The sequence below is a fragment of the Eschrichtius robustus genome, chromosome 12, assembly GCF_028021215.1.
Source record: "Eschrichtius robustus isolate mEscRob2 chromosome 12, mEscRob2.pri, whole genome shotgun sequence".
Lineage (NCBI taxonomy): Eukaryota > Metazoa > Chordata > Mammalia > Artiodactyla > Eschrichtiidae > Eschrichtius > Eschrichtius robustus.
In genome coordinates this window covers 76,381,398-76,405,624 of record NC_090835.1, presented here as the reverse complement: position 1 = coordinate 76,405,624, position 24,227 = coordinate 76,381,398, and the positions used below count along the sequence as shown (strand labels likewise).

Below are 24,227 nucleotides of genomic sequence, written 5' to 3'. Positions count from 1 at the left end.
GGGGGAGCCAGCAGCAAAGACTAGGACGTGATTAGGACTGGGAATACTCAAGAATGGGGAGAATAAGGGCAGAAGGAAGGTCATTAATAGACGAATTAGGCCATACCAGTAAAATAGTTTTATTTAATTTTAAAATAGTTATTGATGGGAAAATTTCCCAAAGCTGGGAGTTAACAGTCTAGAGCCAAGGTTGGGAGTGGGACCAGGATTCACCTAGAACCCAGCTTGAGGCCCCTGAATCCCACCCTCTACTCCCTTCCAGAGGGAGGAAGGAAACAGCTGAGGGGAGCCCTGAGTCAGTCCTCTCCCTCATCCCCCCGAGGGCCTGCTGTGCCAGGCCCCTGAAGGCAACAGCTCGTGCAGAGGATTTGGGGGGAGAGGGAAACAGGTGAAAACTGAAATTAGAGGTTAATAATCCCAATGACCCTCCTCCCACCCCCCCACCCCCGCGCCAGATAAAAATAGAAAACTGGTGGATATGAAAGGAGGATGGAGGATAAACACTGATGCACTAAACCCCTCGGCTCCCCAGAACAGACCAATTTGGGCCGACTGGAAGAAAGGTCATGAGCCCCAGCTGCATGTTACCTTTGGAGAATAAATATTCCAGGAAGGAAAAACCATGAGGCAAGCTGGTACCAGTTACAGTCAGTGCAGCCGAAAGGCCTGGTGTAGCCTGACCCTATCTGCACAGGGAGCAGAGGTCAAGGGCTTGGGCTAGGTGAGGACCCTGAGCCGCGAGGGTTGGGGCACCTTGCAGTCCCCGTGCAGCAGTGGCAGGAAGGCAAGCAGGGCCCTAGTTGAGCAGGTTGCCCTGCTCCTGGGCCTGGGTCAGGCTGTCCTTGCGGTGCAGGTGGTGCACCCCCATCCTCTTGGGGCTGCGCTGGGGGCGGCCGGAGCTGGGGAGTGCCCAGGCCCTGCCCTCAGTGCGAGGAGTGCCAGGCCCCTCCTCTGTGCCACCATCACTGGGCAGCAGGCTCTGGCGCTCTTCCTCGGGGCTGATGGGCAGGTTCAGCTCTTCCTCTTCCTCCTCCCTGGGAAAGCCAGGGTCAGCTTCTGTTGGCAGCAAAAGCCCACTTTCACCGGGTGGGGAAGAAGATGCCTGCACCTCCTCATCTCCGCCAGCGGGACCGAGAGCAAAGTGGCGCTGCAGTTCAGGGAGCGCGTCACGTCCAAAGGCTGTGCGCTGGGCCACAGCGGCCGGGGGCGGAGTGCGGTCCACAAACGCCCGCTGCCAGCTGGCCAGCAGGTCCTCCTCGGAGCTGGCAGAGCTGGCCGGGGCACTAAGCCCCGAGGGGGCCGGGCTGGGCTGGTGCTGCGGGGAGGCCTGGGCCGAGGCAGGGCTGCTGGGCACTGGGCTGGGGCGGGCTCGCTCACTGCCCTCCTCCACCAGGCTCAGGGAGATGGCCTGGCGGGTGGCGTAAGTGCAGTTGGGCAGGGGGCTGTTGCGGGGAATCCGCACCTTATCCTCAGAGAATTCTATCACCTTGCGGCCAGGATACAGTGGGTGGGGCGGAGACGGGGTGGGGTAGGGGCTCAGCTTCTCAAAGGCCGGCAGGGACATCTCCTCCTCTGGGGAGCCCCCCGCGGTGCCCAGAGAGCAGCACTCCCCGTTGGGTTGGGGGACAGGGCTTCCCGGAGCTGGGGGGCTGGCTGGGTCACCTGGGTCACTCCCACTCATATCCACGTGCACAAAGACATCCTCAGCCAGGGGGTGCCCGGCGCTGCCTGACTGGGCCGAATTGAGCAGAAGAGACTCCGGCTTCTCCAACACGCGGGCAATGACCGAGGTGGGCACCACAGCCCCTGGGGCCAGGCTGGAGGCAGGCCCTGGGCTGGTAGCCTCCTGACCACTGTGCAGATGTTTCCGAACCATGTCCTGTAGCTCACAGGGCAGCTGGGGTAAAGGAGCGAGAGAAGGGAAGAGAGACGTGAATGAGCCCAACCTAAGACAGCTTGCTTCAGGGCAGATATGACGGCTGCCACATATAAGGCCCCCCGTGTGCTGGGCACTTTGCTATCACCTGTTCTCGCAGCACACAAAGGTATATCCTCATTTCGCAGATAAACTGAGGCTCGGTAGTGGTAAAATAAGTTGAAGCTTTTGATTAACACAGCCAGGATCTGAACCCAGAACTGGTGCTAAGGCCCACATGCTCTCAAACGTCTAACTTCCCCATCTCAGCGGTAGATTCTGCCCAAACCAGACACAAGCTTGAGAATCAGTACTGACCAGAAGCCTTAGAAATACCTTCACTCCTTCTGTAGGCCCCATCAACCTTGAGCCTGAGCGCTGGGGTCTAGAGTTTGCCCCTTGGAGCAAGGGGCCCTCTCAATTATTTTTATGGCCCATACCTCTGGCAACCCCCTCCTTCCTGCATGGGATCCGGAAATTGAGATCCTCTCTCCCTGTCTCTGTTCCAGAAATACCAGCAGGGCCAGTCCCCGCTCTGCCCCTAGTGATGGGCCCTTGACAGCATGCAGGACACCAACCAGCGGCCGAGCTGACTGGCTTCAGAGGACACAGGGAGGCGAGGGGAAGGCAAAGCAGAAAGCAGGGAGCTGAAGGTATAAGGACAGGACAGAGAGAGCGGTAGAAACTGGAGCTGGAGGGGTCCTAAAAAGCGCAGACGGGCATTGGCAGGGAGAGTGCTCCACTCACATCAGCGAACTTGTGGTTACGGAAGTGAGACTTGTTGCACTTCAGGAGCTGCACAGCCAGGTTGCAGTCCAGCCGGTACCGCTCCTGCGGACACAGACGCAGTTCAGAGCCTGGCACAGCCCAGGGGAGCAAGGCGGGGCCGGGACATGGCAGCACAGGCAGGGAGGCCCCCGAGGTGACCGTACATTGAGCTCCTCCAGCTTGTTGATGGTGTTCCTGGCGTCCAGCAGCTTGTTGGTCAGCTCCACGATCTCCCAGTCCAGCGTCTTCCTGTCCAGCTCAGCCTTCTTTATCTGAGGCACAAGACTCACAGTGAACCCAGTCCACACCCCAGCCAGCCCTTTCTCCCCTCCCCTCCCCCTCTTCCCGGCCCAGAGACACAGGAAGCCACAGGTGCTAGGGCAGCCAAGGCACACAGAGACAGACGATGGACAGACAGAAGGAGACCAGACACCTCTCCTGCAGTCCAGGCTGGCTGTGGGGCGGGGGCTTTCTGAGCATGATTGACAGCTGCCCAGGCCAGGACAGAGCAGTCTAAGAGCTGCCCGGCCCTGGAGGGCACTCAAGGGGCTCTACACACCAGGCGAGGCAGCTGGTACCTGAGAGGCAAGAACTGTGCACACCCAGGGGCTGAAGCCGATGCTGCCTGTGGCTGTTTCCAGGATCAGGCTGGGAAGCGGGAGGAGGTGGGGAGTGGGGCTGCGTGGCAGCTGGGGGCGCCTATGAGATTATCTACTTGAGCAGGGAGGGAGCTGCAGGCTCAGAAGCAGTCTTCTGATCTTCAGCTCATGGACTGGATCCACAGGCCCCCTTCCCCCAAACGGCCGGGGCTTGCTGCCCACTGCAGCCAAGAAGCTGTGAGCATTCAGTGGTGACATCAATCAGTAACTCTGCCCAAGCCAAGAACAGGCTCCCCAGCTGTCCCCCAGGAGGGAGGCACTGACTGCTGAACAGGCCTCACATGAGGAAGAGGAAAGGAGTGGGCAGAGGGCAATGGCCGGGCCCCAGCAATCCCAGATCTCAGCTGAGGAGGAGGCGAGGGCAAGGGAGAAAACACACAAACTCAGACGCAACTGCAAAAATCCAGCTGTGGCTAAGAGAGGCCTGAGAGGAGAGTGCGGCAGCAACGGTGGCAGCATGAGGGAAGACGAGGAGAGAAGAGAAACAGTGTGAGCATTAAGACAGTCCTGACTCTCACAGCACACTGCGGACCCCTCCCCACCACGGCCCACCCCACCACCCCCCCCGCCCCGAGCCCAGGGCAGGATGGCAGTCCCCTGGCAAGTCCCAGCCCCTGCTATCCTGTGAGCACAGCGCCAGCCAAGCTGCCCTCCTGGACAGATTACCAGCGTGTGCAGCTTGTCCTCTAGCTCCTGGTTGGTCCTCTGGGAAGCCGTGTAGCTGTGCTGCAGCCTGTAGAGGGACACAAGGCAGACCCCTGGATCAAGATCCTGTTCTTCAGACCCTGCTCAGCCCCTCCTTCATAAGGGATCTTGGGCAAGTGCCCCTCCCAGAACTTCAGTTTTCGCATCAGAATCAGATGATCTCTGAAACCTCTCCCGGCTAACCTCCTATGAACAGGGAGATGCGTGCATGTGTGTCCCGGCCCCTCGTTCCCACACCTGCGGAACTTGTCCTTAAATTTGTCCAGCTCCTCACGGCTCTGGCCCAGCTCCAGCTCCAGGCAGTCCTGCCCAATCTCCAGCTCGCGCTCCAGGGCCTCAGTGCGCCTGGTGGCCGAGGCCAGGCGCCGGCGAAGCTCCTCATTCTCCTGCTGCAAAAGCCTGGTAGGGTGAGGGGTCAAGGGCAGAGGGGCATCAGAGATAGAAGGGCCACCCTAGAGTTCCAGGATGGATTCAGGAAGGAAGGAGTAGGGGTGACGTGAGAACAGGTAGCTGTGGGCAGGGGACTCCTTGAGACTCAGCCTGAGTCTGGGGCAGCGTATCCCATAGGCCTGCTGGCACTGAGATCACAGCTTGGCTGGGAGGGGAAGAGGGGATGGTAGAGGACAGTCTGCCCCCCTCACTGTAGAAGAACGAGAAGACAGAACTGCAGGGGCCAGAGTTCCCAGTCTGTCTCTGGTTACAGCCCAAGCCAGCTGGCCAGCAAGCCCCCAGCTCCAGTTTCCCCACTGCACGATCAGGCTCCTCCATTATTCATCTCTTGGAAACCCAGCCCAGTGCTGCCCTCCTCTGCAGAGGCCTCATGTAGCTGACAGAAAGGGCTGCGGGGAGGCAGGTGGCACAGGAGGGCCAGGAGCTGGGGAAGGGAGCTTTGGCGAGAGCAGCCCCCTCAGAGCCATCCACCTCCTTGATGCCAGGTCCTCTTGGAGCCCATGGAACAAACCTCTTTTTCCAGAAGGAATATCCAAAACTTCAAGCCTCCTCCCAGAGTCCCTAAAACACCCCACCCCAACCTTTACCTCTACCTAATCCAAGGAAAAGCCCAAATGAAACAACAGCCTCGCCTGCAGCTAAGAGGGACAGAGCTGAGGCAAGGCAGGCTCTCGGGCAGCAGATACTCACTTCATCCTCTCCGCGTCAGTCAGGGGCTCCTGGGCACAAAAGAACAGAAGCTTGAGGCTCAGGTCTGGACAACTGGCCTCCTGCTTGCTCCCCACCCCCTCCAAATAGCCCTGGAAACGGTCATGTCTGAAGCCCAGAGACTCTCACAGCACAAGTGGGCTGCAGGGCCCCGCAGATAGAGGCAATCCAGTAACACCTGGACCAGCCTACTCTCTCCCGTGCCAACCAGATTCCAACCCTCACCCTTACCCACACTAGCCCCAACCCCTCTTAATCCTAGAGCCAACTGCAAATGAGTCCTGGTACCCATGCTACCTCTCCCAGGGCTAAAGAGATCCTCTCAGCTGTTCACTGGGCTCCTAGTGGGCCCTGCAGGCATAGCCAAGACTTTCCAGAGAAGTGATGAAGCCAGGCGAGCTGGAGTAGGGTTCTGAGCTCTGCCAAAGCCCTTCTGGCCCCCAGGGCAGAATCAGGCCCTCACAGAGGCTCGGGAGGCACAAATGCGTGGGGGAAGGAGAGCCTCTGGGCTAAACCTGACTGAGACAAGTAAAGCATCTTCTGCTTTCACCCTCCTGCCGCATCCTCCTCAAGCCTCCACGTTGGTCACAAGCCAGAGTTCAGCCAACCGCAAAGCAGAGCAGACCCGTGCTATGACAGGAGGGCAATGTCAAGCAGCATTTGATTGGCCTGACTGCTTCAGGATGCCAATCACAGGCAGGACAGTGAGGTGGGTGGCTCAGACCATGGACTTGGGAGCCACTGACACCTGGATTGATCCTGTTGTACCATACACTGGTTATGTTAATCTTGCTGAACCCTAGTGGCCTCATCTACAAAACCAGGGGAATGCCCAGTGGGTGGCACCTAGCACAATATCTGGCCTTTTAATTTAATGTTTCCTGAACTGAAAATGGGCAAGTCATGGATGGCATTTCTGCCGTGAATGTGACCAGAGTGGGCCATGGTATGCCTGATGCTCGGCACGTGCTGGCCATCTCTCCAGTTCTTTAAATGTGTTTCATGCACTGCAACAGGATAGAGACACGGAAGCAAGATGAATAAACTGCAGCACTTGTTTCCTCCTGCACTAAGCTGAACGAGGGAGGAAAACCGATCTGGAGAATGCTCTGCAGTTGCCTGAAGAAGCCCTCCTAAGAATCTAGTGCAGTTCCGAGCAGGGAGCACGTATTTGATAAGTGTCAGCTAGACAAAGGAAAGCTGGAGGAGGGCCTGACTTTCAGGGACAGCAAAGAACAGCTAGTCTGGGGGAAGTCGCTGGAGCACTGCTTCCTAATGGCCCCCAGAGGGGCCGCAAGTTGAATGGCTCTGCTCCACCAGTGAAGGACCAGAGTCCTGGCCTCCAGGCAGGTTAGCACCCCTCCGTCGGGTGGGCTGCCTCTTGCGTGAAAAACAATACTGCATGGGATCACTTCTGCTGAGCTACACGTCCTGGACACATGGACGTGTGTCACAGCTGTCCCCTATGAGTCTACATGGCCCCCACCAGCACTGCTGCAACTGAGAGCCCAAGTGTATACCAGCAATGCCACACCCTCACCCCAACTGGTGGGACCAGATGTGCCCTCAGGACAGCCAGAACCCCACCTCAGGGGCCTGCATCTGCCAGCCGGGGCAGGGACACCACTCTTGCTGACCTCCTGCTCGAGCTGGGAGCCAGGAACTTCCAGCCTCAGCTCCCGATGCTCGGGTGGTGCCTTCCGGTAGGGTTTCTTAGCAGGGGCTGCACTGGTCATTCTGGGAGGTGAGGGCTCCTCAACCTGCTGAGGGGAACAAGGAAGGAGGAGGCTCAGAGATGTGGCAAGAGGCCTCTGAACTGAGAAAAAAAGAGGACATGTAGGAGCCACCAGGCAGGCAGACAGGCCTGGGCTGCTGCTGGGGTCATTCGAAGGGCTGGACTCTGGTGTGTCAGTGCCCATGGGTCAGGGGCGTGCTGGATGGGGGCCCGGGTCCAGGGGGAACAGATGAGAGGAAGCCAGGGTCCAGGGACTAGGTGCAGGGAGTATGGATTGGGCCCGAGGAGCGGCCCACCCCTTGCCCCTGTGGGCTCGGAAAGCAGCCTCAGAGAAAAAGCTGCTCTCCAAGCACCAGTTTCCTCAACTCTAAACTGGGTTGAGAATGGCACCAATTTCATAGGGTTGTTTTAACGATTATGTAAAGCACTAACAACGGTAGCTGGCACTCAGGAAATGTTCAATAAATGTTAGCTTTAAAAAAAATCGTAACCAGAAAGTAAGGGTTTGAGATGTGTTCCCAACCTGAGCTCCTCCAGGGGGTCACCAAGCTTGAGGGCCCTGAAGGTCAAGCCTCTCTTGCCTCCAGCACTCTTTTCACCAGCCCCCACCAAGAGGGACAGCCTGCTGCCACCTCATCTGCCAGCCTCCCCAGGAGGGAACCCAGTGGGGGGCGCAGGCCTCACCAGGAACATACCGTCCGCCTGTCGGCAGCTCTCTCTGTTCCGCTGTCCGGGAGTCAGCCCTCGGCTCTCTGCATCCCACAGCCCCGCCACTTCCTCTAGCCAATAGCTCCTGAAACCAGAGAAGGGAAGAAAGTGGAAACCAGGTGTCAGCCGCCTGTCTGTCAGTACCCGCCAGGGAGAGCGGGACAAGGGTGGAAGCACTGGGCTCCCCATGAAAGCTCTGTCCAGGCCCAGAGGAGACACATGTGCGTCTGTGTGTGTGTTCACGGTCTCGGCTTATCACATGCCTGATTCCGGGATAGGTCTGGTCCTGTCTTGTCCCTATCCTCCCTCACATCTGTCCTGTTCATCTCCCAGGCCTCTTAGAGTCTAGAAACAACTAAGAGATTTGGGGCACATGGGTTGCAGAAGAGAACACCAGGAAAAAGCCTAATAGAGGCCCAAGAAGATGCTGGGGAAAAAAGCTCCTAGCAATGTTTCCAGAAGGAGCCCAAACACCTAGTTCTGTGGACAATGGTGGTGAACAGACTGTGTGATGAGGAGGGGTAGGTCCAGGAGAAAATCAGAAAAAGGAGCATTTTAGAGCAATGATGGTTCTCAACCAGGGTGATTTTGGTCTCCCCCTGCCCCCTCCTCCCCCCACCCCTGATATCTGGCAAACGTCTGAAGACATTTTTGGTTGTCACACCACGGGTGGGTGGTACTGGCATCTAGTGGGTAGAGGCCAGGGGTGCTGCTACACATCCTATAAGGCACAATACAGCCTCCCACAACAAAGAATTATCAGCACAAAATGTCGATAGTGCCTAGGCTGCAAAACCCTGTGTAGAAAGCCCCAGTCTGGGGAGCTGAGACGCCTGGCTTCTGGGCTCAGTGCTGCGTCTGACACACAGGGTGGCCCTGGGTAAGTCCCTTCCTCACTGGATAAATCTGTCATCTGCACAGAGGTGGCTGGACTGAGTGACCTCTGAGGTCCCCTCCAGGTTCTTGGGGTTCTGACCTCTCCCCCACCTGTAATGAGCTGGGCTGCAGCATGGGGGCAGCAGCCACCACAGGGACCAATGGAGGCAGTAACCTCAGGTGGCCTTCTGGGCATAAACAATCTCGCGGCAGCCATCCACCTCACCAGAGCTGGGGCTGAGGGAAGCCTTGCGGGCTAAAGCGTGTGTTCCTGCTGCTGGGACAAGCCCTGGCCACGACTCCTGTCACATTCCAACAGGGCCTGAGGCAGGAAGCACGGTGAGGGGGCGGGGAGGGCGGGAAGCAGGAGTGGCCTCCCTCCTCTGTCTGGGCAGCCTGGCCTCTGGCGTGGGGTTCTGGGGCTTGGCAGCAGGAACGAGCCGCCACCCCAGCCCTTTGATAGTGAGGCAGAGCGGGTCCCCACAGGGCACGTGCAGCAGGCCGTGTCGGGCTGACTCCAGGCGCAGGAATCCAGGCAGGCCTGAAGGGACAGCACATTCCTGAGGTGTAGTCACCCCTACATGTTCCCCAGGGCTACCCTCCCGGTGGGACCCTGGGTGGGAGCTCCTCTGGCCCGGGGGAAAGGCCCAGAAAGTCCCAAGCCAGCCTGGGCACCTGGGTTCTGATCGTCAGGGGGTCTCAGCGTGGGGGTGTATATGAGTTACAAAAGGGGGAAGAGCCAGAGCCGCAGGAGTAAGAGATACAGGTAGCCAAGAGCTCCAGGGAAATCCAGAGCTGGCCTCTGCCTTCTCCCCTTCTCTGCGGAGAAGCCAGGTCCTTCCTCCCTTCCCCATCTGCTCCCCACTCAGCTGAGTAGCCCTTTCTCCTTGCAGGCCCCTTTATATACCCCCTCTATTCTCAGCCTCTTTTCTTCCCTATTCCTGCCAATGCCCACCCTGTCCTCTAGGTACTGGGACACCTGTGTGGGCAGTGGGTGGGCAGGGAAGACACTGACAGGCCCAGGTAACTGGTCACTCTACCTGTGAGGAGAGAGAGCGGTCTCACTCCATACCCTGCTGCCCCAGCTCTAGCCATCACATGTCCTACAAGCTCATCCTGCCTCATCTTGACCTCACGGCCCCACAGCACATATTCCCAGGGCTTTCATGGCAAGATAATCTGGCTTGCTGAGGGGACAGACAGTGTGGATGTGGCTGGCAGTGAGATGGATCGTAAGTGCAGGCTCGGACTATGGGATGAAACGTAGTGGTGATGGGAGGTTCTCTCTCCCAGCCAGAGAAAACTCTTTTCATACGTGTCAGAGTCAGTCACAGGGAGGGAAACGACTCCCAACTGGGGAAGCAGAAGACAATGTCCACTAGCGAGACAGTCCACCAGGGAGCCTTCAGTGACCCCAACACAAGTCCACGAGGAAAAGTCCGTGCCACTCCCTGCCCCATGTCCATAAATTCCAGTGCTTGTTGGGGCCCTGGTTCCAACTCCTGAGATCTGCTAAGTGCCCCAGATCCAGCCCACAGGGGACCACAATTCCAGCACTGAACAGGGACTCGATGCACCTGGCAGGCTGCTGTCCCTGACTGGAAGCACGGCAGGGAAGGTCAGGCCCAGGAGTGAGAGCAATGCCAGGTGCACTGCAGAACAAAGTGAGAAGCAGCTGGACAGCAGGTCCACAAGCTGGGAGAAGAGGAAAGATGAGCTGGAAGGCAGCAGAGTGGTCCCTCCAGGAAGACCCAGCTACTAGATGCAGCCTCCACTGGCCAGATCTCCTTCACCTCAAGATTCCCAAGTTGCTTTGGAGTGTTGCAGCCCAAGGAGGACTCCCAATCCCATGTCAAGAAGAAGAGGCCCCCAGGGAAAGCTGGACAACTCAGAATGTGCCATGGGCCACAAGGAGCAAACAAGGCCTTTTGGGTCCTCTTGGCCTCTGGATGCTGAGCTGGCTCCAGGGCACCTCCGAGAAAAGAGTCTTCTAGAAGTTCTAGAAATTGACAGGGAAGAATCCCACTCCCATCCCTCACCACAAACTACCTGAGCTTCAAGGAATTGGAGGCAGATGACTCAGGATGTGGGGTACCAGATCACATGCTGGGTTTGTACTACAAGAACAGCTGTGCTCTGGGAGAAAGGCTGAAGCCTAAGTTAAAACCCCTGGCTGACCCAGTCTGGTCTGCAGCTCCTCAGCCTGGACCTGCAGGCACTGCTGTGGAAGACACCCAGAGCAGCAGTAAACCCTCCCCATCTCGTGGAGGTGAGGTGAGAAAGGAAAGCAGCTCTCCTCACTGCCCCCACCCCACCTAGCTCCTGCTCCTCCTTCCTCTCCTGCATAGTATTCATTCTTCAGTTACTCAGAATCAGTTCAGAGGACAGACTCAACCCCCTATCTGCTGGGCAGAGCGGGCGGGTGATAGCTTCGTAATTGCCATGTTGCAATCTGCCAGTCGGCTCAGGCCGCCTGTTACCGCCTGCCCTGCGTGAAATACCTTCTCCCTGATTACAGCCCACGGGGCACGATTAGCTGCCTCCAGAGAACAAAGTCTACTTTCATTAGAAATGGGACTCGGCACGCACAGCGAACCTGCACTGTGAACCCACTGAACAGCTGAGCAGAGCGTGTATCAGAGACAGATACAAGGAGCAATGTGCGCCAGGAGCTGGCTGAGCAGTGTCCTTTAATCAAAGGACAAAACATCTGCCAAGCATCTCTCTCGCACCAGGAGATGGCACTCCTACCCGCTCCCCTTTGTGGATACGGAGAGTGTGGGTATGTGACCTGGGGCCTCCAATCGAGGTCAGGGATGACGCTGCTGGAGGCGAAGTAGGGTAAGGAGAAACCTCTTCAGAATTCGGATCATCTCCAAACCACTATCCTCTCTCCTACTCCCTGCAAACACCCACAGAGGCAACAGCAAAAGGTTCAATTCTAAGCCAAGGATACCCTGTTACTTCCCTCTGCCATCCTTTCTGTGGGTCTGCCCAAGGGGAAAGTCACCGGTGCAGGAGAGGAAGGGAGGTTCCAGCATCCAGCTTTCTCTCTGCTCAGGGCTCAGAGGCTACCCCCTCAACACTGGCCCAGCAGAGGGAGACAGGATTGAATCCAAAATAGGTGTGGCTCTTTGGCTTTTCAAACTCTGCCCTCCCCCACTGGAGGTCCCCTCTAGCTCCCAAGTTCTGCACTACCCCGTCCACCGGCCCAGTTCAGCTGCCTGCCCAGAGACACCGCCTGCTTCCCCAGCTCCCCACATCACCCACACTCTCTTCAAGAAATTAGGGCCCCAACAGTTCCTCTGGGCTCAGACCATTTCTGAACTTACTAATGTCTCTCTGCTCCCAGCCGTCACTGAATCAAGCAAGTGAAGGACCTCAAGGGGCCACTGAACCCAATCTTCTGAATCAGGGAAGGCACACACCTCACCACAAAACCCGTTAAAGCCCTTCTTTCGTATTCACCCAAAGAAAGTCAAATGGACGTTAGCAATCACTGGTGCTTTTAAAATGAAAGGAAAACGGCCCCTTTTCAGAATACTCCAGCTGTGCTGTATGGTGCCTTGACCCAGCAGGATATAAATAAATAATAAAAACAAATATGGGGGGCTTCCCTGGTGGCGCAGTGGTTGAGAGTCTGCCTGCCAATGCAGGGGACACGGGTTCGAGCCCTGGTCTGGGAGGATCCCACATGCCGCGGGGCAACTGGGCCCGTGAGCCACAATTACTGAGCCTGCGCGTCTGGAGCCTGTGCTCCACAACAAGAGAGGCCACGACAGAGAGAGGCCCGCGCACCGCGATGAAGAGTGGCCCCCGCTTGCCGCAACTAGAGAAAGCCCTCACACAGAAACGAAGACCCAACACGGCCAAAAATAAAATAAATAAAAAATAAACAAATTTTTTAAAAAAACAGAAAACAAATATGGGCCCTTCCTGAAGTCCCTAATCAACCACTAAACAGGAACATCTGATCACAGGGACTAGCGCCTCCCCTGCGGAAATCGTCCTCAGCTGTGAGCCCTGATGTAGTCTCTGAACACTACAGGCCTGGAGGAAGCTGCACCTCTCAGGGCAGGACACACTCCTGCCGTACATATCTAGCTGCTTCTCAAGCCTCTGAAATTCAGCCTCTGCCTCCAGCTGAGGCCCAAGAAACACAAACCACCACCCTACAAGGGCCAGCCCTATAACCAGCAGGGGCCCCTGAGATTGCCCACAAGGACCGCCCCTCCCACCCCACCCCCAGTCAGTGTGGCTCCTCTCCACCTCGACTGTCAGCGAACAGCCGCATAGTGAGCCGATCCTACCAAAGCAGGCTGGGTTCGGCCTTCCCCACACCGGGCCCCTAGTTTCCGGCACAGCTGTTCCTGAGATACCTGAGCAAAGCCCTCAGCGACGCTGGGCGCGTGGCAGGCAAGCAGCCAGCAGAGCACAGGTGGGGCCCAGGCAGGCTCTGCTCTGGGCTGATGACAAGGCTGGAAGATGCCAGTCTGTGCCCAGACCAGCCCTGCTGCCCCTCCCCCAGGCAGGCCTGTCACCCCTCGGGGCAAGTTCGACCTCACCCTCTTGGGGCATGCTGCCTGCGGCCCTGACCTGGCCCCCTGCCCGCTCGAAGCAGAACAGACTGACAGGTTTTTAAAAGCTAGAATGGGTGGGAATTATTGTGCCCCAAAGTCATCCTGAGGCCTCAGAACTAGTGCTGGTGACCTGTGAGAGCTCACCTGGATCCCCACCTGAGCAAATACCTCAAGTCTATCCACCTGGCCTCTCATTCAAGCAAACACTTGACAGGAACAAAGGGGCTGAAGACTACTGATGATGATGATCCAAGCAAACCAACCCCCGCCCAAAGGGAGGGCCAAAAAATCCCCAGGATCATAACCAGCACTTGACCTTAGTCCCCATGCCCTCTCCTAAGGAAGGGCAAAGTGAGGGTGGCCCTGAATCAGCCCGCCACTCCACGCCCCTTCTGCTCTCCTGGTCACGCCCAAGCCACAAACCCCTCCGGCTAGCTACCTCCGTACTCAGGGTCCCTACACATCCGCGCAGCACCTACCCCCTCTCTCATTTACACACTTACACCTCATGGTCGCAGGCAGTTCCCTGCCATCTCCCTCCTGGCTCAAGGGAAACAGAATCCACTTAGAGGACCTCCAGGTCTCAAGTTCCCCCATCCAGCCCACCCCACCCTGCACTGCCTCCAGAGGCTGGAGACAGTGTCTATCTACAGAGTTACCCGTGCAGAACACCAGGGAGCCCCGAGCAATCGGCCTTCCTGCTACCTCTGGACCCCACTTCTCCTTTCCAAGCCTGGAGGGAGGTGGGAGCTTGTCGGGGGCTTCTCCATGGCAAGCTGAGGCCAAGGCCTCTCCTAGGCCCACTGTGGAGTCCAAAGGCAGGTCCTTCCCCCTCTGGCCGAGCCGCCCTTCCCAGCTCTCTGTGGTTAAAGTCCACCTGAAGCTCCAGACATGGAAGGCGGTGGGGGGACTAACTCCACCCACTCCACCTCCCAGAGCCACGGTCGCCAATGGGAGCTACATCTCAGATGGGTACCTGGTTCTGGGCTCCAGCTTTCAGTTTAAGTAGTTTCACTCTTCTGCCCAGGCAACTTCCCACAGCCAGGCCAAGGTTTTCCTCAACCTCCCCACCCCCAAGAAGAACCTGCAATTGATCCTAAATTCAATTCGTATCCTGGGATGAGAATAATGGCAACAGCATCTTCCCCTCTTTTTTCTTTGGCCCCGCCGCAGGCCTTGTAGGATCTTAGTCCCCGGACCAGGGACTAAACCCAGGCCACGGCAGTGAAAGCGCCGAGTCCTAACCACTGGACCACCAGGGAATCCCCACCATCTTCCCCTGTTGATAAAGGGACGAAACTATCCGGTCTAGCAGAAAATTCCCTTCTTACTCTCGTTCCATCTGTCTCTGAGGCGTGAAACCAACAGTATGGTAACTGCGGGATGTTCTCAAACTCCATGGTGCTAAAAGCAGATTAAACAGAAATGCTAACCATTCTGTTTTAAGGGAGAACTGATAGGCATGGTACTAACTGAAGGGAGAAGGAGGGGCAGAGTCCAGCAGCAGGCTGGCAGATGGGCAGGTGCCCATGCACAGCCCCACCCACAGCAAGGAGACTGGGAAAATGGAGGGAACTCAGTAGTAAGGACAAGCGAGCAGAGGAGATGGCATGATGTAAGCAAAGGGGAGAAGGCACAGGCCAGGGGGAGGAAAGGAGAAGAGAGGCATGGCTGGCGGCACCCCCAGGGCAGGTTAGCTGGCCCAGGTCAGACTCACAGGGTTAGTGTCTTCTCCCCAACCAGCCAGCTCTCCTGGTTAGCACGGTTAGCGACAGACTCATGGCAGACGCCCTCCAGGCACTCCATACAAACAGACAGCTTGGTTTGTGAGCAGCCCAACTCCGGAGCTGCAAAGAGAGAGCAGAAGGATTGCCAAGCTGCAGGATGCCTGAGGGTACACACTGCACTCTCCTGACAGGGACACTCCCCCAGACTTACCACCAGACCCTCAGGGGCTTTCTCCACTCTGGAAAGCATGCCTCCTGAAAGTACAGCACTCCCCCTGCCAAGCAGCGAGCCCAGCTCATGACCCCAGGGATGGTCAACAGAAAGAGAGGATTGCCGTTGTGGAACGGGGCACTGCTACCAGGGGGAAGCTCCCCTGTCTCACCTACTCCCGGAACACTGCTGCCAGCCTGCACCAGAGCCCTGAAAGCTGCTTGTAAGAACAAAGCCACCCACAGCTGCAGCTGCCACCTAGCCCAGGCCTGTGCCATCAGAGTTCACCCCACCACCTCCCACGGGCTCCGAGGAAAGGGGCTGGGAGAGAACTGGCCCAGGGACCGGAGGCTGCAACAAGAGCTGCATGGAAAGCCCAGGACAATGGGGCAGTGTGCACCCCAGCCAGCTGGGCCAGTCAAAGGAACGGGTGACACACTGCCACCTTTCAGTTTCTGAAAGGGCCAGGGAATGATGCTTCGCAGTGAGCTGGCCCCAGAGGAACCCACAGAGCAAGGATAAGGGCTATGCTACAGCCAGCCTCCCCAGACCCTGAGAGGGACTACCTCACCCCCTCACAATGAGCAATGCCCAGAAAGGCTAGTGTTCCCACACAGCTAGCCCAAGGAACACTCTTTCCTGAAGCCTCCAGAACCACCTAGGGGAAGTGACATACCCCGGCTTAGAGATCTCAAGGCAAATGTGCCACAGCAGTGGAATCCCAGAGACCCCCACCCAAGATGCAACCCCTGGGTCAGCAGGACAGGAAAGCCCTTCTGTCTGAAAGGCCTGCAGATGACGAGATGACTCGGGGAAGGAAGGGGAGAACAGAGACCACCCTGGCCCCACATATGGGCCTGGCCTTCTCCCAAGCCCAGGCCAACAATAAACACAGGCAGGAGAAGCCTCCGACAGGCTTCCCAACTGCCTCCTCACTGGGCTCCCCGCATCGCTCTGACAGCCCCAGAGGTCAAAAGGCCAAGGCCTGACCATGAAGGGTGAGATAACCATCTAGCAGAGAAGATGACAACTGTTCCTGTGGGCTCTGACCTCTTCCCTGCACTGGCAAGGAAGCATGGCCATGGGCAGGCTACCTTCCGAATCCTCACCACACACACACAAATAAATAAATAAACACCAGCTGGGTCTGGTTTGCTTTTGAAAGGTAGAGCAGCAAGTGACCTGGCTAATCCAAGGTTTCAGGAACTAGAGGAGACTCTCTCTGCACTAAAACAGGGGTTGAGAAATCAGGTAAGTCTACTCCCTTCCCAGCCAAAGATGAAAGAGGAGTGAAGGAGAGAAACACGTGAGGCGAGAGTGCTGATGCCCGCATCACGCTTGTACCCATCCTGGTTCCCACTCAAGGGCACTCCTGCCAGAAAATTTCATCCCAGAATAAAAGACAATCCCTCAGAGATAAGCAGGGTGCCTGCTGTGGCAAGAGCCTCTAGGAAAGCTGTTCCATCCTCCCAAGGAGCCAGCCCCCAGGAACGCACCAGGCTGGGCAGGAGGCTGCAAGCAGGATCCTCAAAGGCTCCAACAGGGACTCACTCCCACCCCCACCTCCCGGGGGTTAACTGTTAGGGGGGGCAGAGCAAGCTGAAGAACAGTATGTATTACTATCGAGTTTTGTTTATTTTACAGGCGATACACGATGGGGAATGTCTGGAAGGACACAAAAATGATTAGAAGGAGACATGATAAACGGTTAACAGTAGTTCCCTATCTTTGGGAAAGGGCTTAGACAGGAGCAGTGGGGGAAGAAAGGAAAGGTGTTTTTAGTTTACTTTTAATTTTGCATATTTTTCTGTATGGTTGGTATTTTAAACGAGGACATACATTATGTTTACGATGAAAACATACAGTTCCTCGACAAACGGACAAAATCCCTCCGTCTGTACTGTGCTTTACCATTCTGGAAGTGCTTTCCCTTCCATTATATTTCCTTTGATCCTTAGAGCCTAGTGAGGCCCACGGAACAAGTGGAGTTCTCCCATTTTGAAGTGACAAAGAGGACAAGTGACTTGCCCAAGGCCACAGACACACTGGGACAGAACCCTCCATATCCAATTCCAGTGCAAAGCCTGGAAAGCTGTCTTCTCCAGGGAGCCACAGGAAAGCGACAACAATTCTGCCCTGATGTAAAGACCCTCAAAGACTTCTGAGATTGAATTCCCCACTTGGCTTACCTGGGAAGGTGCAAAGAGGCCACTGCTCAGTACCCAAGGCAATAAGCACAGAGTTCTATCCCTCTGGTTGGCTGAGTGGAAGCACAGGGCTCTCGGGTCTAGGCTGACTTCCCAAAAAGCAGTCCCTACCCTCAGGGAGATCCCTCCACAGTTTACTGTGAGAGCACAGAAGCTCTTCACAAATAGGGGGCCATGTCCTTTATAGATTCCAAATGTCACCTAGTAGACAGTTGGCACTTACGAGACAGACCAAACAAAGTTCTCACTCTTCTACTCATGGACTCAGTCCCTCTGAAGCCTAAAAGCACAAAACACAATCCAGTCCAGCTGGCTCACCCAATCTCCTCTCAAATCTGCTTAACATACAATGCAGCTTATTACTCCTGCCAAGATGCCATCAGGAAGATGTGCCACATTGCAGTGTGCACCCCACACCGAGGGATGAGGGGTAGAGCCCGGGGAAAACTCCTTCAATCCACTTCTGCCTGCTGGTTTCATCCTTTTGGTTCGTCTAGGCACTAACAAGGCTGTAGTAAGTCCTGGTTGTGAGCATAGGGCCCACCAAGACAGGACCAGTGATACAACAGAAAAGCAAGCATTTTACAGTGGGCACTAAAAGGAGCTTAATGAATAACAAAGAGGATGCCAGCAGCCAAAGACCTTTTAGAAGATGCTAATTAAGCAAGAAAATACACCTGTGTGTACTTCGATTCCTCTTTTAACTCCTTCCCGCTGGCTTAGGGAAGTGTGATTAGAACATAAGGCTGAAAAGGGAGACAGCTGAAGCCAAGCACCTGGAAGATCATTTAACCACATTAACTCAACCCTGGAAAATAATTAGTAATGTGATCGTTAATACTATCACCGTTTGTTTATGCAGGACCTTCCTTCCTGAGGGTTCAAAAAGCTTTGCCAGATAGATCTTACCTGCTTTAGTCTAAGGAAGGACTGGGTTGGGTCACACAAGAACCAGGATTGCTCAGCACCTACTATGTACAGTCTAACGCTCAGCCTTCAATAAATGACCTTGCCCCTGAGAAGCTTCAAAGAAAGAAGATCTTGCCCCTAGATGGGGAGAGACAGGTTAACTGCCCCCCTGCATCATAGTGTGATGAGTGCTCTGAGAGCAAAGAGGAGAGGCACCTGGCTGGGGCAGGGGTTTAAGGACCAGACAAAAAGGTTGCCCTCCCGAGAACCCAGACAAATCTTCCTCTGATTGTAAAGTCACACTGGAGCACCACCCGGCATTATACAATTAAGAGGTCTAGACCTCTGGAAACAAATTCCTTTGGTGTTTGTTCAGAACTGGTGCCCAAAGAACTACTCCCATCAATGATACCAAAAACAAAAAGGCAAAGAATGGACAGCAACCCTCAGCTTCCAACCCCATTTCCGGGGAGCACCTGAGTTAAGCCTGTTCTGTGGCACAAGAAGATCATCGAAGCCCTAAGAAAACTGGGACAAGAAGTCTGCCTTCCTCAATGCCTAGATGTGTTCCATCAGCTTCACCCAGCATTTTTCAGTCTATAAAACACCGGGGAACATGGATCATCAAACACGCCATCCAGTCATCCCCAGCCTTAACTATTGGACTGAGCAAAAAGTTCGTTCGGGTGTTTCTGTACCATCTTACAAATCCACCACCTACCCACCCCCACCTGTGCCCACCAAGGTCATTGCCAATCTCGCATGCATGTCACAGTCCATCAAAGGAGTTGTTTCAACATAACAGATGGGGAGAAGGATCAACAATCTTATTTTGCACACTGATGCTGTCCCCAGTCTCACCTGTTTTGTTGCTTCATCACAAAAAAGGAGACTCTCTCAATTTTACTCCCATCTCAAAAATGTTCCTGCTTACCTGGCAAAAATCAAAAGGCTTAGTCTACCTTGAATAAAAACAAAGCCTTTTCTTATCCACTGAGTTTTCCAAAGTGGGATTCATTCATTTAACAAATATTTACCGAGTATCCTTCATATGCCAGGCACCTTGCTACAGGCTGTGAACTCAGTATCTCTAATGCTCAATACTCTTGCAAAAAAGGTAATGTCACCTTCACTTTATAGGGGACAAGGGCTTCCCTGGTGGCGCAGTGGTTGAGAATCTGCCTGCCAATGCAGGGGACATGGGTTCGAGCCCTGGTCTGGGAAGATCCCACATGCCGCGGAGCAACTAGGCCCGTGAGCCACAACTGCTGAGCCTGCGCGTCTGGAGCCTGTGCTCCGCAACAAGAGAGGCCGCGATAATGAGAGGCCCGCGCACCGCGATGAAGAGTGGCCCCCGCTTGCCACAACTAGAGAAATCCCTCGCACAGAAACGAAGACCCAACACAGCCATAAATAAATAAATAAATAAATAAATAAATAAATAAATAAATAAATAAATAAATATTTAAAAAAAAAAAAAAAAACTGTATAGGGGACAAGACCAGTGATCCTACTGGTTAAGCAACTTGCCCAAAGTTGCACAGCTGGTAAGGGGCAGAGTCGGGATTAACACCCAGTTCCAAAATCAGACTCTATCTACCACATCGCTCACCCCACTTCCAACTGCCCTCACCCCCACCCTCCCAGTCTCCCCTATCTCCCCACCCCATGATCAGGGAGGGTCCCTCCTCTACAGGGGGTCAGCTCAGTGAAAGAGACAGACAGGTAAACAGAGGACTCACCACACAACATGGTAAGTGCCAGGACAGAGGTTCAAAGTGCTGTGGGGACACAGAGGAAGAAAGGAAAGGAAGGAAGTCTTCTCATCGGAGGAGACAGAAAAGCTGGGTCTCAGGGGATGAGCAGAGCTTCAGAGACAGAGGTGAGCATTATGGAGAGAGTGAAGTGCACAAGCAAGAAGAAAAAAGTAAGCGGATGTCTAGAAAAGGTTCCGGAGCAGTAGGAAACTCAGGAGCAAGGAAATACAGGACAAACGAAGCAGAGTGGCAGCAACTCAGGCCAGAGGGTTGAGTTTGGGCCAGAGTGCTTTTTGCATACCACGTTAAAGAGTGTGGACTTTATCCCAAACAAGGGAGAAACCATGGCCTTTCTAAGGGAAGAGACATTGGTTTTTTTTATAGGAAAATAATTTTTAGAGCAGCAGGGTAGAGTAGGGAGAGACTGCCCACATTTCATTCATCCGTATGCACCACAGCATTATAAAGCACCTCTTATGTGCCCTGCACTATCCTAAATGCTAGAATACGATAGTGAGTAAGACAGTATCTGTTCTCAAGGCACTCAGAGTCTTGTGAGAGTCAGACAAGTAAACAGGCAATTACAATGCAGCCTAAGTGCTAAAATAGAAGTAAGCACAGAAGGACAGTAAAGGGCGGTGGGATCCCAAAGGAAGTGACATTTAAACTGAGACCACAAGAGCAATAAGGAAGGTAAAGGGAGTCTGGAATGTCTGCATTCCAGACAGCACGACCAGCTTGTGCAAAGGCCCAGAAGCTACAGAGAATGAGATAAATTTAGAGAGCTGTTAAGAGGCTGAATCCAGGTGAAGAAATGAAGGCCCAGTTTACCCACAGGTCCTTGGCACTCAAACTATGGTGGCGAGAGGAGGTGAAGGGATTCGATTCAAAGATAATACATGAATATGGGGTGTTATAAGAAGAAACTGATTTAGACAACAACAAAAAGAAAATGCTAAAGGGGGAGAATCAGCTCAAAATCTATCAGCCTTCACCCTGAAGTTCAATCATCTGCTAAAATGTGACCTGAATCTAGAAAGTCTGAGGACTTCTACCAAAACACAAAGGTGTACTCTACGGAGATAACACGTTTCAGCATGCTGACCGAAGACACGAGTCAAGATAAAGCACATTATCCTGAGACACGTGGCTCCTCTGTTGATGGAGGAGGGGAGCAGAGACTCACAGATGCTGTCTACCTCTCAAAATCACACACGCCACAACAGACAGAAAAGTTCATCACAGGGCTGCGTCAGAATTCCCAGGGCAAACCCTAGGTCCTGAGCCCCCGACACCAGGCGCGTGCCTACCCTGATGGCAGAATGGAGAGTCATTTACTGAAGAAAAAGATGGACCCCGAGGGCGTGTTAAATAGACAGGACATGACTCAGAAGGAGGGGAAGAGTAAGTCTTAAATACAGGGCAAAGGAAAAGCCAGTCAATCAATCCTTGGGTACACCTCTGCCCCAAGGCTGCACACGGGTCTTCTGCCTGGTAAAATGAAAGAGACCTGGGCTCGGCAACAGGGCCTTCCTCAACAACATAAGCCTCAGCAGAAGCACATTTATTTTCCATTTTCCTCTCACGTTAGAGGGAGGGAGCTGTTTAAAATGCCACATTTTTTCCCCTGTGTAGTTTGTTTGCTACTTGCTATTTTTAAAAGAAAGACGAATCCAGACCGTCTATGAGTTTAACACTATGGCTACTTCAACTGCTCATGTCACTAATCATAGTCAGATTGAGCCTTATATTTACATCTACATTAACTAACCCACACACCCACACCTTTAATGCATGCTAAGAATGGATCCCAGTGTAACTCTGTCTGCTCACCCAACCCAGCCCAAGGTTTTCCAAAGCACAGTCACCAAGCTGAATCACAAAGAGAGAGTCCAGATTTGGCTAACATGGCACAGGGCACTCCCTCACCAATCCCTGCATCAGTTATTATCTCTGAGAGGAAGGAGAGAGCTGAGATGAAGAGCTCAGCTCCTAAAACATTTTTTAAACAAACAAAAAAAATTTTACGACAATATGGGTATACCTCTAACCATCATTACAAGCAAACAAGATACACATTGCCAGTAGGCATATTTAAAAGTTAATTTCATACCAAATGCAAAAAAAAGGCTCAACTGCTGAAGCCAGATTGCCTGGGTTCAAATCCCAGCTCTGCCACTTACTAGCTAGGTGACATTGAGCAAATTACTTAACCACTCTGCACCTCTATTTACTCATCTGTAAGATGGGGATACTAACAGTATTAAATTACTTAATACAGGTAAGGCACTTACAATAGTGCCAAGCACACAGAATGTGCTCAATAAGCACTATTATTATCACTCAACTGCAAATCAGATAATTCTGCAGCCTCACAGCTTCAAACAGGAAATCACTGGCATTTAAACATCACTTTAAATAGCTTAACGAGGATATTCTCACTGCACACAAAATCTATACTATCCAAAAGCTGTGCCTCTTCTCCTTAACATCAGGATAGCAGCTCAAACCAGTACAGGTCCTCCACAGAGAGACACCAAGTTCAACCATGAAGCAGAAATTAGTGCTGAGATCTGACTAGCATAATAACAACAAATACATATTGCGTGTCAGGCACTGTTCTAAATACATTAATACACTGACTTATTTGACCCTCACACAACCCTATGAGATAGGTACTCTTACCATCCCCATTTGATTGATGAGAAAGCTGAGGCATAGTGAGCTGTGCAATTTCTAAAGGTCACAGAGCTACAAATGGCAAAGTGCGGATCTGAATAGGCAATCTGGCTCCAGAGTCAGTGCTCTTAATCTCTATGTGCGCTCACCACACTGTCCTTGCTGATCGCAATTTCCTAGGGACATCCACAAATTGTATGCAGAAAGAGAAGTTTCTCAACCTTCTAGAAATGAAGTCACAGCTAAATAACACCAGTTCTTCAGATACTTGAAGGTGTCTCAGGGACAGAATGATGTGAAAAATGTTCGCAGAGCTTTATCCCAGTCAGCTTGACCTCTTACCATAAACTGACCTGGGTTTCTCCTCCCTAATCCCAACCTGCCTCCCCCCCTCCTCTGACCCCACCTACCCACCAAATCCACACCCACAAAGAACACTAACGAGCCCTCCTTACCAAAAGAAACGATCAAGAGACAGACATGCTGCAAGAGTGAATTCAGGAACTGGTGACAGCAGGTACCTAAATGGTTAGTGAACACCACCAGAAATTTGTCTTCTTATGACTCCCCACCATCTGTCACCCACAAATCTCCACTTCCGGCAGGATACCAAACTGAAGATGTGATGGGGCGATCAAAGAAAATACAGTGAGCATGAATGCACTGCTTGTGACAGGGATGTGTTCAAATACTTTCAGCCTGATCTCTATGCTCTTGCCCACGTTCGCCTGCACAGGTGAAGGCATACACGGCTCAATTCTACACCCAACTCTCAAAAATCAGCGTGAGATCTAAGCAGAACATTAACTTAGGGACCACAGGCAAAGGGCAGCCTCTATAGAAGAGTGCCCTTCTCAGATTAAATAATTTTCAGCATCACTCGTAGCCCATGCATCCTGCTCCGCTCCCAGGGAGCATGCCAGCCTGTCACCGGAGGCCACCTTACCCGCTCTGGGGTTGAGCTGGGGCAAGTCGCTACCTCTTCTTCTTTCCAAGTATTGTGATTTCTTCCAGTCCCTGGGGCCCCTGAGTCTTCAGCTGAAATTGGGGCAGATGCTGCTATAAGAACTGTGAAAAGGCTGATCTAAGTCTAGAAGAGGGTCATTTGATTGGCTTTAGTTCCCTCTTTACCAAACCTGCCAAACATCCTTCAGGTCTCTCTTCCCCCCTTCCCTACTCTCCTCCGCCACGGAAAAGACCCCTTTCCTCTCCCACCGGCCTGGTACGGTCGGGCCTCCGCCCCCACACTCCAGGCTTTTTACTCTCCTCTAAGAAGTTCCGCTCCAGTTCGTGACTCTGCTTCTCCGGGGCTGTACACCAACTTCTGGTTCCCCCGCCTCGAATCCCCTCCCCCAGGGCTACCACTGGAATCTAGGTCCCCTCCCCTCCATCCCTATCGCCTTTTTTTCTCTCCGCCTCCAACCTTCCACCACTCCATTTCCTCTTCTTAACCCCGGTGCTAGTCCTTCCTCCGCCCCAACTCCATGTTGGTGTCCCCATGATCCCCTACAAGTCTAAACTCCCGGCCCGACTACTCCAATCCCACAACAAACTTTCTGCCGCTGCCCACTCCCTTCACACCGCCATCTTGCCGCAGGGCAGGCCGGGTAGTGGTCACGGCCGCGGGAATCCC

At 53.9% G+C, this 24,227-nt stretch overlaps 1 protein-coding gene across 7 annotated transcripts; it reads right to left on the bottom strand.

The window, feature by feature from the left end:
* Window positions 1–103: 103 nt before the first annotated feature.
* On the bottom strand, window positions 104–24,227 carry TJAP1 (tight junction associated protein 1). Of its 7 annotated transcripts, XM_068558743.1 has the most exons (12): window positions 24,148–24,227; window positions 23,541–23,632; window positions 23,050–23,115; window positions 14,822–14,951; window positions 7,625–7,733; window positions 6,843–6,965; window positions 5,188–5,216; window positions 4,285–4,446; window positions 4,009–4,075; window positions 2,848–2,955; window positions 2,663–2,746; window positions 104–1,897 (listed from the first exon to the last, which is right to left on the bottom strand). In XM_068558743.1, exons 4-12 carry the CDS (start codon window positions 14,908–14,910, stop codon window positions 797–799), a joined length of 1,872 nt encoding a protein of 623 aa, XP_068414844.1. In that variant the 5' UTR covers window positions 14,911–14,951; window positions 23,050–23,115; window positions 23,541–23,632; window positions 24,148–24,227; the 3' UTR covers window positions 104–796. The 7 variants fall into 7 exon arrangements, with proteins under 7 accessions (XP_068414844.1, XP_068414847.1, XP_068414843.1 ...); XM_068558746.1 differs by lacking the exon at window positions 14,822–14,951; XM_068558742.1 differs by lacking the exon at window positions 23,050–23,115.

Bases quoted from the DNA above. Each gene is read 5' to 3' on its own strand.
- TJAP1 (XM_068558743.1), bottom strand. From the start codon at position 14,910: ATGGAGTGCCTGGAGGGCGTCTGCCATGAGTCTGTCGCTAACCGTGCT. The intron at 6,966-7,624 runs GTGAGGCCTGCG...TCCCCTCAGCAG, and splicing joins AGGCGGACGGTATGTTCCTG to GTTGAGGAGCCCTCACCTCC. The intron at 2,747-2,847 runs GTACGGTCACCT...CTGTGTCCGCAG, and splicing joins ACAAGCTGGAGGAGCTCAAT to GAGCGGTACCGGCTGGACTG.